This window comes from Galleria mellonella, unplaced genomic scaffold (assembly GCF_026898425.1).
Source record: "Galleria mellonella isolate WM207_F2 unplaced genomic scaffold, CSIRO_AGI_GalMel_v1 utg72, whole genome shotgun sequence".
Taxonomy (NCBI): domain Eukaryota; kingdom Metazoa; phylum Arthropoda; class Insecta; order Lepidoptera; family Pyralidae; genus Galleria; species Galleria mellonella.
In genome coordinates, this window is record NW_026442144.1 from 1,913,379 (window position 1) to 1,926,048 (window position 12,670).

General features: G+C 31.1%; 1 protein-coding gene across 5 annotated transcripts; it reads left to right on the forward strand.

Annotated features, from left to right (window-relative positions):
• The first annotated feature begins 21 nt into the window (after positions 1-21).
• Positions 22-11,533, forward strand: LOC113517084 (transcription factor Dp-1). Of its 5 annotated transcripts, none has more exons than XM_026901640.3 (11): positions 22-290; positions 748-869; positions 3,376-3,424; positions 4,796-4,872; positions 5,507-5,691; positions 6,460-6,628; positions 7,262-7,474; positions 8,980-9,128; positions 9,211-9,293; positions 9,374-9,457; positions 10,429-11,533. In XM_026901640.3, exons 2-11 carry the CDS (start codon positions 759-761, stop codon positions 10,593-10,595), a joined length of 1,287 nt encoding a protein of 428 aa, XP_026757441.2. In that variant the 5' UTR covers positions 22-290; positions 748-758; the 3' UTR covers positions 10,596-11,533. The 5 variants fall into 5 exon arrangements, with proteins under 5 accessions (XP_026757441.2, XP_031763591.2, XP_026757439.2 ...); XM_031907731.2 differs by having other exon boundaries at positions 753-869; XM_026901638.3 differs by lacking the exon at positions 22-290 and adding an exon at positions 297-437.
• Positions 11,534-12,670: the final 1,137 nt, after the last annotated feature.

Below are 12,670 nucleotides of genomic sequence, written 5' to 3' on the forward strand. Positions count from 1 at the left end.
GATAAGTAGGTACCTAACACGTGAAAAGCGCGTCATCCAATCAGCTGGGTTGGTAAATTATAGTCGTATCCCGCCGCCGTTGATATTTTTCTTTTGCGTGCTACTACTTTACACTAATAGTAATGAATTTGATAGCTTTTTACAAGTGATTTTATTTTATTTATAGAATATAAGATATATGACGATTGCAGAGGAATTTTATGAAGCATTCGTGTCTATTAGTGCGGTTTATAACCATCAAACATTGCCCAAAATATAGTGAAATGTCGCCATTTTGACCAACAATTTGAGTTGAGTATTTTATTTAGTTCGGCCACAAATAAAGCTTCTATTCATTGCACTAGAGAGTTTAGTAAATGGATAATTTAATGCTACAAGTATGGAGAAAATGTCTCAGAAAAATAATACGTTAAATTTTCTTATACATGACGCTAATGGTTAGTAGTGATGTAAGTTTTGTAGGACTAGTTTTATTCGCCATAAACACAAAACATATTTGTAAATACGATATACTTTCTCTTAGGAAATTATTACCTATGAGTTCGAGATATGTGCAAAATTACACATTTTATTGTTTCGCTATTATTCTCCCGGTATCTTTTTTTGTTATGTTCAAATTATAACCTATGATATAAAATATGCATTCTTACCTCTAACCATCTATATTGATCAAACGTAGGTCACTTCATATTTATAATACAAAATTTTATTCATACTTAATATTAATAACTTTATAACTAATTTTAGGACAGCCTCAAATGGTTAAGGTAGTTCAAAGCACCGGTAATGAAGCCCTCGCACAGATAAAAGTGAAACCTAATACAGTGAAATTAATTAAAATATCTACATCTACTGAAGGGAAAACACAGGTACTTATTGTAACATGTCAGTACTATGAAGTGACCTCTCCTAGAGGCAATACAAGGGTGATGAGTACTTTTCATTTCATATTTGTATATTAATTAATATCTCGAACTTTCAAGCTGATAATAAATCATAATTATACTATTTAAAATTCCAATTTGAATATTAGTATTTATCTCACAACTATTCATATAAATATGGTCAGTGGAGAACCTCATGTACTGAGTGTTAGGTCTGATCCTTTAACAAGATTTGAGTCATATTTAAGCAGTACACACAATACCTGATAGATATTGCTTAAAAATGTGGGGGGCATACTGATTCATTCTGTCAACTAAATAGTTAATTCTGAGACACCATTCTCTAAACCTATCTAAAATTTCAATTTAACATCACAACTAAATCTTTATTATAAGGATCAATATGTACTAATTTTTTAAACATTTATTTATTTAAAGAAACACCAACAGCATATTACATTACAACACATATAACAAACATTAAATACAATACAATATTAATGCACACGCCTTTTAAAGGTATTCATAGCATTTGCTTTAACATAATTATACAGTATGAAATAAAGTAAACATTTTTTTTTTATACAACTTAGAAACAGCAAACAACCTGACGGTCCTCCTGATAGAACGTGGTAACCGTTGCCTATAGACATGAGCAGTACCGTGGACATAACAGAGTATACTGTTTCGCCCACGATACCCCTCATGCATTGCCATTCCTAAGGACTCGGGTGTCATTCCTCTGTACCCTATAAATTCATGCCATATCCCACCCTTCAAACAAACCGAAACACAGCCATGCAAACACAGCTGCTTCACAGTTGAAACACGAATAGGACTTTCACATCACACAATCGACTTTCGTACAAAGTCTTATATATATATATATATATATAAAATCTTACTAGACTACAAATATTTTAAAAGTTGTGTTATTAGTTATAGAAATATACATAAAATAACATTATTAATTATTTTATAATGGTATATAAAACAGTAATATCATGAAATTATCGAATAAAAATATTGGACTAAGATTTGTGTTTAGAGATATAGTGCCTTAGAATTAACCCCATTCCTACCTTTATATGGATTAATGGCTTACTATGACTACATATATGAAACTACTGATGTAGACAGATAATTATTTTCTCTATGCCTGCTACTAATTACTTGCCATTAGTTTACCTGTTAGCTATGACAGTGATGACTTTTTTTAACTTTTTTTACTTTAACATATATAAATTTTAACTACTATTAGTAAAATGTATTTTATATAAATTTTACACTAGAGACAATATCAAAGTTCTCACTAGTTGAGATAAATATAATGGCTTGGCAGACAAGGTATTCTTGTCTATAATTGGCTATCATTCAAAATCAGATGGATCATTGAAAATATAGAGAATCATCAGAAAATAAAATATAGTCCTATCTCTTGTGGATACCTGCAGAAATAGATATTTCAGTCTCACATTTTATTTGCACTTACAAGTTATTTCTAAATTTATCAAGATTGGAATCAGTAAAGGAGACATGGGCACACTTCAGCAAAGTAAATATAGTAGTGATCACAGAGTAAAATTTATTTTATCAAGTATTTGTATACTAACTCTATAATATAACTGGCTAAATATTTCAGCCATACCATATCAGTTGTTAATTGTCCAGTGCTGAACTTATGAGGGGATTTGCCAGTAATTGCCATGTTTGACAGGCGGGTTGGCAACTGCAGTTAGGCCTTTGAGATATTTTAAGAGGATTGCTGTTGCCCATGCCTCAACCATTAAATTTCCTTAGTTGCCTTTTATTACACCCATAGTAAAGAAAGATGTCCTATTTAATATTGGGATCACATGGCATGTTTTTCTTACATAAATATGAAAATAAGATTGCGACCTGTTGGTGTCTTTACTTCACAACCAATTGTCATAAAATTTGTTTATGACATGGAGTTGTACATAGGATAACATAAGTTACTTTTATGCTGATCAATCCAAATTTTGATGTGTCCCATTTACTTGGACATAATAGCAGACAAAGCTGTTAGTAAATTATACTAGTATATGTTTTCATTTATTCTCTATTGTGATTTTGTATGGGTAATAAAGTAATAATAACATTGTCTATACTGTTGCTGATCGAGTTTACCAGTGTGGGATGATGGGTAAGGATGAAGTTAGTCAAGTCACTTAGCTCAGTGTGACAAATTTACTAGGAATTAACCACATTAAAAGTCGCTTTTCGTTCACTTTTGTTTTTCCACTTAAGTACTTCAGAAATTTTTATACGGATTTCAATGTGATCTAGTTAATTTTAACAAAAAACATGTATAACACAATTATACAGTAATCAACGAATGCACCGTGCAAAGCAGAAGCAGGCCGCTAGTAGTAACTAATTTATCTTTCACGTTTCTATAAAACTACATATTTTATTACATGTTTAGAATAAAATAATATGAAGCAATATATCAATATTTTCATTTCAGGAATCTGTCCACAAAGCTGTTGCACTGAATAACATTAAATGTCCTCCAAGTAAGTTCTATTTTGCATGTTACAAAAATATAGTTGTCGAAGTCTCTTCAGCGGGATATGTAATTAAGTCAATTACAAAAACTAATAACCGGTTGGCAATAAAGATTCATGATTTAAAAACGTGACTCCGTACAAGCAATTGTTGTGTGTGCAACCAACAAATCGTTTGCTTCGTGTTGTTCTTTAAAAAGAAGTAGATTACCTGCTTCTTTATTAGTGTTACTTAGGATCACATAATGTGCGCCTCTGGTTATTTATATTACCGAAACCAATCGCATCAAACGGCCAAATATGGCATGGTAAAAAATATCGGTGGCCTATAAATTATGGAATTAAATTATTAGTATTATCATATTTTTTATGGATGATGCACTACTGGTATACAGTACCAATAAGGTATAGTAGGTGAGAGTGAAGTGAATTCAGAAATTAAACACGATGGTTTCCATGAGGAAGGTCGACCTGACAGGGTATATTGTTAGTAATAGGGCTCTCTCTCTCCCTCCCCCACTACTCACGGTCGCATTCACTGATGCTGTGATTAACTAATATATAAATAAATTTGTTACAATAAAGATATATGGCCATGTTGTCCCGACATAGAATAGGCCTTTCCCGTGGGTGTCGTAAGATCAACTAAGGGATGGCGAAGGATGAGCGTCAGCGTCCCACTTAAAATATCTCCAAAGCCTTATTGTGGTTGCCAACCTCAATGCTCAATTGCTATCAAGCATGGCAACTACTGGCAAAACCACCCAAGGAAGAGACTTATGTTAAGATGTGGCTAATTTAATATTACTTAATAATGTGTGTACATGGGAAATATTTAAGAAAACATCATATGTGAGGTCTTAATAAAAGAAATATAAGTCAAAATAATGATTTTTAGTAATAATGTGTATGTTTAACAGTAGTTATTGCGTAATGTCGGAACAAACATACAGACCAAATTAAAAGCTCTTTTCATATTGTGTTCCTGAAGCTCTAACTTAAAAACAGATGTATGTTTTGTATTGTTATTCTATCTAGAAATAGCGTAGTCTATGGTTTCCCCACTTCTGAAATCCATACAAAGAAGTGGGAAGAAACGTTAGTTTTATTATACTTTTTTAGTTGATATTAAACCAATCAAACTTTAATAGTAGGTTTAAGTTCAGGGCCTTTGGGTGCTACCCAAATGATGCAATCATGATATTATGATATAGTATATCTGCCCTTAGATTAGTATCATCCTATAATCTAAAAACAAATTCCTTTCTATTATTTACAATAATTATCATTTCGTTCTCGCTATTTATCCCGTAAAGGAGCTAGGATGACAATACATAGATAGACACTATTTGTTACTGACCTTACCAACTTTGTTTTCAGAAATCGTACAAATTCCTATTGAAACACTACCCCAGAAACCTGAAACAGAGCCTATTACTGACTACGAAGAAAACCAAGTATGTACAATGCTTCTATTTAAAATACAAGCTTCAATCAGTTAGTATTTACAAAATTCACAACCAGCATACAAAAAAACAAAAGCCATCCTACTAGTTGGTTTTAGAACATTATACTTTGCTTAGAGATGAAAAGATGACTCCAAATCTAGTCGTAAATGATTAATGATTGCTCTATATCATTTCACTTAACATTTGTAATGTTATTAATATATGTTACAAATAAGATAAATATTGGTTGGATAATTACGAAAACTTATAAAATATTTCAAATATGAACCATTTGTAATCTATTAAAAAATTCGTAAATCGTCGTGAGCAAAAATCTTATATTTTCGTATAACACATACCTCTGCCTTTAGAATTCGCACCATAATCGAAACCTCTTAATTTTTGTGTGTGTGTGTGTGTGTATGTGAGCGGTTTATCAGTAAAATGAATTAATAGCCTCATTGATTATTGCTAACAATTATACCCTGTCAGGCTTTCTACGCAGTCCGTCCTGGAAATTATGGTGATTTATTCCGGATGAATATGGGCCAACTGACCTGACTTCATCCCCATATATCATCACCCAATGTATTTATAATATATTTTTATATCTTATAAGTATTAAAATCTCTTTTAATTGCAGGTCATAAATCAACAACTTACAGAATTAAAATATATTGAAACTGTACCAGATCTAGTACCTATACAAACAATACTAAATCTTTCAAATACTGAAGCAGTAATTAAAAAGAAAAATCTGACATCTTTTACTATGTCTCATGCCTCTAGAAGAAGGCACGATTCGGATAATGATCCTCCTACGGAATAGTAAGTTTAATTCTTCATAGATCAGTGGTAGGCATCTAGGCATCGTTTTTTATAAATGAGGACTTGAGTTCATTTCTCAGTGAAGCGAATTTTTTAAATAAACTTTTCTAAAGTGTTTCTGGTGTTCTGGGCTGTGCCCCCAAATATGTTGTATGGTTTCTCGTAACATAAGGCATTCTAATTCGAAAGCTAGTTAATTATGTGGATATTTTTATTACCTCTGTTCCTAATCTGCAGAGGGCCTTGAAAATTCTTGAATTAAAAAACTTTACCTATATACTTAACATTTTAATACTCCATCGGGTGAGCCGCCAGCTTATTTGCTATTAAGTTACATAATATATTAAAGAGTTCGTATTGGGCCCAATTATTGTACAGTATCTCAGAAAATTTATAGAAATCATTGATTAAATTGTTATGAGTTGTTATAAGCTAAACGAAATAATCGCAATAACGATATCCACAGTTACTGTTTGATTTTGTATAATAAACTGAATATTTATTAATTTACTATCTTTTACCCGCGGCATCGTCTATATCGGGATAAAAAGTCTATATCCATCTCCATATAGTACGTGTATATCAAATTTCATAGTAATTGGTTAAAACGTTAAGGCGCTATAAGATAACAAATAAACTCACTTTTTTACGAAATTTTTGACGCAAAAACATTGAATCACTAATTTTGAAGATGATCATCATAATCTACCCGTAAAAGGTAACTGTAGCTGTATATGTAGATAAAATTTAATAATTTGTAATTTCCAGTACTACAAAAAGACGTAAACACGCTGATAAAGTTGGAAAAGGTCTAAGGCATTTTTCTATGAAAGTATGTGAAAAAGTCAGAACCAAAGGTTTCACATCATACAACGAAGTAGCTGATGAGTTAGTATTAGAATTTGCGGCTGGCATGCATGGTTCAGCAGATAGTCAAGTATGTGTTTCCTATTTGGTATTATAAATATTATCTTATTACATGTTTAAAAAACATGTTTAAAAATATTCTATGTAAAAAAATTTAGGCAAAAATGTATAAAATTTATATTTTTTTGAAGTATTTTTTTTATACAACTTAGAATGGCAAACAAGCTGACAGCCCACCTGATGAAAAGTGGTAACCGTCGCCTATAGACATGAGCAGTACCATGGACATAACAGAGTATACTGTTTCGCCCATGATACCCCCCATGCGTTGCCATTCCGGAGGACTCAGGTGTTATTCCTCTATACCTAGTAAATTCACACCATATCCCACCCTTCAAACCGAAACACAACTGTTTTACGGTTGAAACACGAATGGGACAGAGGTACCCAAGCAATCGACTTATGTACAAAGTCTCCCTCTGGTAAATATGTACCTAATACACTATTTAAAATGTTTTCTTTTACAAATTGTACTTATAGCTTCTTTCTCCTACTGTAAACACTAGTAAATATGCATGTAAAAATACTCAAATAATAAATAGATATTTTCTGAATATTATTATCTTAGGAAATTTAAAGTTAGTCACTATATAATCAAAAGAAAGTTAGTAAAAAAGTTATTCAGAATTACTTCACTTTTCAGCACTATGACCAAAAGAACATACGACGAAGAGTATATGATGCATTAAATGTTTTAATGGCTATGAATATAATATCAAAAGAGAAAAAAGAAATTCGATGGCTTGGTTTACCTACAAATTCAGTACAAGAATGTACATCATTGGAAAAAGAGAAACAGTTGAAACTTGAACAAATCCAGAAGAAAACACAACAACTTCAAGAGCTTATTTTACAGGTAATATTAAATCTTATAGCTATGTACTCTTTGGTTATTAAGATTTTGTATATTTATTAATATGATTCTGGTACATAAAAATAATATTATTATCATACGTCTAGCTTTTACCCGCAACTTCGTACATGTGACTAGGATATGTTTATTAACCGGGATAAAAATCACTTCTCTATCCCATATAAAATGTTATATACACGTACTATATATCGTTCTCCATTCCTTATAGTACGTACACACACCGAATTTTATAGTGATTGGTTAAACCGTTCTAATTTTATAATGTAACAATCAAATAAACTCACTTTCACATTTATAATATTTGCAAGTGCAAGAAGTCTTCATAAGTCGTTTATCTCTCGTCGCAAAGGGACACAACCGATTTCAAAATGAGAGAATTCTCAATTTAAGTATCCCTTTTTTCACATTTTCGATATGAATATCATTTCTGAATAGTTTCGTGTTGCGAACTTTTACTTTTAAATTTACTGAACCCTGGGGGAGACGGAATATAAGTAATGGGATCTAACAGCCCCACTGCTAGCAATAGATCAATTCAAGTCGACCTCCAGGTGATTCCTCTTGGAAAACATCGTGGTTATTCTTGTGAGATTCGTCACAATGGGCGAACTAACCTGTTTTCATCCTCATCTATCGTCTCTCACTGGTGCTCCGATAGCGTATATCGATAGCGAAAGCGGGCCTACTAATCCATTTTAAGCCAACAAAAAATTTTAAGTTCGACGCGACTCAACATGGCTCATCATCATTATCTTCTTCATCTTCAATCCCAATAATATATTGTGGCTGATGTAATGTTTTTATCTCTTGACTCGACTACCAAATTAGTAAGTCAGTGTAATTCAGTGGAGTATCAAATACAATCACGTTAAGCAACTTTGTATGAGTTTTACTAAATTTGGTCAAAATTTATTCAAGTTTGATCAAGTGTGACCTAATTTGACTAAGTTTGATCATTTAAATTGAAGTTGGTATATTTAAGCTGTTTGTTTCATCTTAACCGACTTTAGTCAAATTCAGTCCAATTTGGTCACTTAAATAGAGCTTCGTATAATTTGGCCACCTTGGCCCAATATAGTCAAAATTTGACAAGTTTGGTAAACTAAATTTATTATAGTAAGCTAAGAATAATTTTAATCTTCTATTGAAGTCGTATCTTTTATATATATAAAAAATATAAATACATTATTGTTACCAATGTAACATAAAAAAAAAAACTAAATTGATAACCAAAAATTTACAAAAATTTTATAATAAAATTCAACCAACCATTTCACAATTCAAAAGAAGTAATAATGCGTTAACTTTTGGCATATTCCGAACGAATGTATGTCAGTTCAGTACCCCTCCGCCCCCGCCAACTTTCAAAATTTACCCTATAGATACCTTTGTGAAATTACCATTGATAAGGTCGTAATAGTAGTAGTAGTAAAGTTGTGATATTTCTAAAAATTAGACTTAAAATTTTTATATCAAAATTTTTTTAGCATATATCATTCAAAAGTCTGATACAAAGAAACAAAGAGGCAGAGAACAAGGGTGTGAAGCCATCACCTTCATCTGCAATACATCTACCATTTATTGTAGTGAATACGAGTGACAAAGCCTTGATTGACTGTAGTATTTCTAATGATAAGTGAGTATAACTTATGGTAGTACATTGTGAAGTTTATATCCTGTTAATTATTACTCTATAAATCAATGTATTTTATTTTTAGGACAGAGTATATGTTTAACTTCAACAAAAAGTTTCAAATTTATGATGATATAGACATATTAAAAAGAATGGGCCTTTTATTTGGTTAGTACCATTATATTTATTTAAAATATATTAAAATAAACTAAATTTCACTTGTCATCTTTAACTATAATTCTTTACAGGATTAGATAAGGGGATGTGCTCAGATGAAGATATAGAAAGAGCTAAAAATATGGTACCAAAAGCATTGGAACATTATGTGGAACGTATGTACTTTTGTTTTTTTTTTATATTTGTAGTAGGTACGTACATTCTACTTTTGAACCTACAATCCATCAATTTCTTCAAGGCTTCATAGACTAATTTCTGCTTATTGAATGATATTAAATAAACTCTGTCGACGAAACTGGCACCGCCACATTCGCGTCTCTATATATATTTTATATCCCACTTAATGTAGGCTGGGATATATGTTTCATAATATCCCATCCTACATTAAGTGGAATTGGACGTGTTTGTTTATAAAATTGGCAGAAATTGTTACGAGATATGCGCTGATTATCGAAAACTTACAATATGCTATATGTATAGCATACAACGCTAGGCTGCACAATCTATACGGCATATTTTAAGGCGTTTACGAAGCTACGTCCTCTTAGACACACTTGACGTTAAGATCCCAGGATCAGTTTTCAAGTTGGCAAATTTATAAAATTTCATTAGATCTCAGTATACTTGTTTATACCCCCTGAGTCATTTTTCAATAAACATATTATTTTAGTTGTTTCGAGATCCAGGCCCTAGTGTGATTGTGTGGCACATCTTTTATTTATTATTAAATTACATCAAAAGTAATCATATCAACCGTTGTTTTTTGACCACTAAGTTCCCTTAGTTGCCTCTTACTACACCCACAGGAATGGAAGCGATGGCCCATTCTGTGCCAATAAAACGGGTCACCCCTTTCTTTCCCGTGATGCCTATAAATCTAATAATATACCAGAATGTGAGTTTTATTATTGCCACAATCTGTGTAGACTCATTTTTCATTTTATCTTCCATGTCAATTAAATTAGTATGCCAGAGAATTTTATACCTGCTGGGCTGTGTCTTAATAGGTCATGGGAACTGGATATCACAAATATGTTGTTACAATGTCGCTTCCTGCGATCCAGTCTATCTCGTATCAGACCTATGTCAATCAATATGCTGATTAATTTTATTACCTGTTTTCCAGAAATGGGCAGAGGGGTCATATCCAAGTTATCAAGTATACTTGAAGAAGAAGAAATGGACGATACGGTCGAAGAAGAAACAATAGAAGGTGAAGGGGAAGCAGAAGACGACGCCGAGGAGCCTGACGGCAACGATTATAGTGACGACAGTAGTGACGTCGACGTCTAGCGACCATGTCCCGCGCTAACGCGCGACTTTAACAAGTACTTTATGTATAATATTATTTAGGTGTTAATTGAAATGTGTTAAACTTATGAAATGTGCTACACTACTTAAGAGTAGGATAATGGAGATCCTAAACTTATACTAGTGTAACAAACTATCAATGTGAGTGTCAGAAATGGATCTTTATGAAAAAAAAAACAAGAAGCAAGGAAGAAACGAAAAGAGGCCATACAAACAGTAACAAACTGGTCTATTGTGCAATTATACATACACTTATGTGACAATTGTTAATGAATTTGTTCTTTACTTTCTCTTTAGTTTTTATAGGAACAACATTATTGCAAATGCATATGTGCAATCACAACTAAACTTACAAGTTATATAATAATTAATTAAATGTATTTTACTATAGATTTATTATTTGTCAATTACAAATCTCTTTGGCTCTTTATGACATTTGAATAAAATATGACACTGGAAAAATTAAAAGAAAGTAATAATTTGTGTCTGCAGGTTTCATAAGTTTAGTTGTGTATTTAGATTGTTGGTAAAATGGTATTATTTATGTTAAAATTAGCTGCTGCAATTAATTATCAATCTAATATTCTTTTGTAATGACAAAATATTTTGTTATTGAAATACTGTACATTGGTAATGTTGTTATAAAAACCAGAAAAAGGTAATTTTTAATATACATTTAAAATGTTTTTGCAAATCTCTTATAAAATTTTCATTAGCATCTGTGTCTACATAACCGCTTGTCACTATATTAATTGCTTCTAATTTGACTCTGTATTTGGTTCCTCAAGATTAAGCCACTCAATAAATATGCTATGCATTAAAACTATAAATAACATCATTTTATAAGCAATCAAGCTAAATACAATATCTTTGGAAAACCTATTGAAACACCACTTTAACAATAAAAGATCAAATAATGATTTTGTCTATAATTTCTAATTTATATTTTCTACCAAATTTTAGATTCTATGTAACTTATTAATACATTTCATAGATGCAAATTAATTTGCATTTAAACTAATCCAGTGGATGTTGATGCTACTCAATCCAATGAAATTCATCTGGGCCAAGCGTGTGACCCTCATCTGATTAAGGTTTTGGAAAGTAGCATTTTATATGCTACTGATTTTGATTAAAGATATTTCATCAATTGTTCATACTGGATTCTGATAATTTAGATAAATAAATTTACAAAATATAATGACACACATATTGACTGCAAAGAGTATAAACAATATTGAACAACTAAATTTGTTGATAATAATATCAAAATATTTTTTAAATAGTGCAATTTCAGGTGAGTATCTCCTGTGAACACTCAGGTTGTGGAATGAGCTCCCTGCTGAGGTTTTCCCTAGAAACTACAATATGGTTCTTTAAAAAATGCATTAAAGTTCCTTCTGAGTCAGCAACATGCACATAACAGCCATGGCTACAGTGACTGTTTACCATCAAATGGGCTGTATGGTTGTATGTTACACTAAAAAAAAAAATGTAAAAACTAGTTCAAATTAATAACAATCGAAATTGGAAAAACTATAATAGTTAAAGCCCATTTTTAATAAGATCTAGAGTTTATTCTCTTTAATAGCTAAAAGTATACATTTAAACTAAACAGCAATAAAATAACTATTAGGTACTTTTATTTTAAATCATCATCATCGAATAAATCTTCAAAATCTGCAACAAAAAAATATTAAAATAAGTTATCTCAGCAATCAATGGCAATCAATCAATCAAAAAATAATTATTAGGGTATTTTTTTAAATATTCACTGTTCTTAGATGCACTCAGGTTATGTAATTTATATGAATTAACTGTAAGTAAAGTATGACTGATAACTGTATTAAAATATTTTAACATTTTAATTAATTTTTGTTACCCATGAAAGTTAATTGTATACATTGCTTAAAGCTCGATTTTAAGTGCCATCTGTCATAAATATTAATTGCGTTTTTAAGTAGAAGTGTTTTAAATATTCTCATCTCTCTTTAACCATAATTCAGAAATGATTGTGTAAATCTAGATGCAAAATACTATAAATAAAAACAGAGTTT

Bases quoted from the DNA above. Each gene is read 5' to 3' on its own strand.
- LOC113517084 (XM_026901638.3), top strand. From the start codon at position 380: ATGGAGAAAATGTCTCAGAAAAATAATACGTTAAATTTTCTTATACAT. The intron at 4,873-5,506 runs GTATGTACAATG...TTTTAATTGCAG, and splicing joins CTGACTACGAAGAAAACCAA to GTCATAAATCAACAACTTAC. The intron at 7,475-8,979 runs GTAATATTAAAT...AAATTTTTTTAG, and splicing joins TTCAAGAGCTTATTTTACAG to CATATATCATTCAAAAGTCT.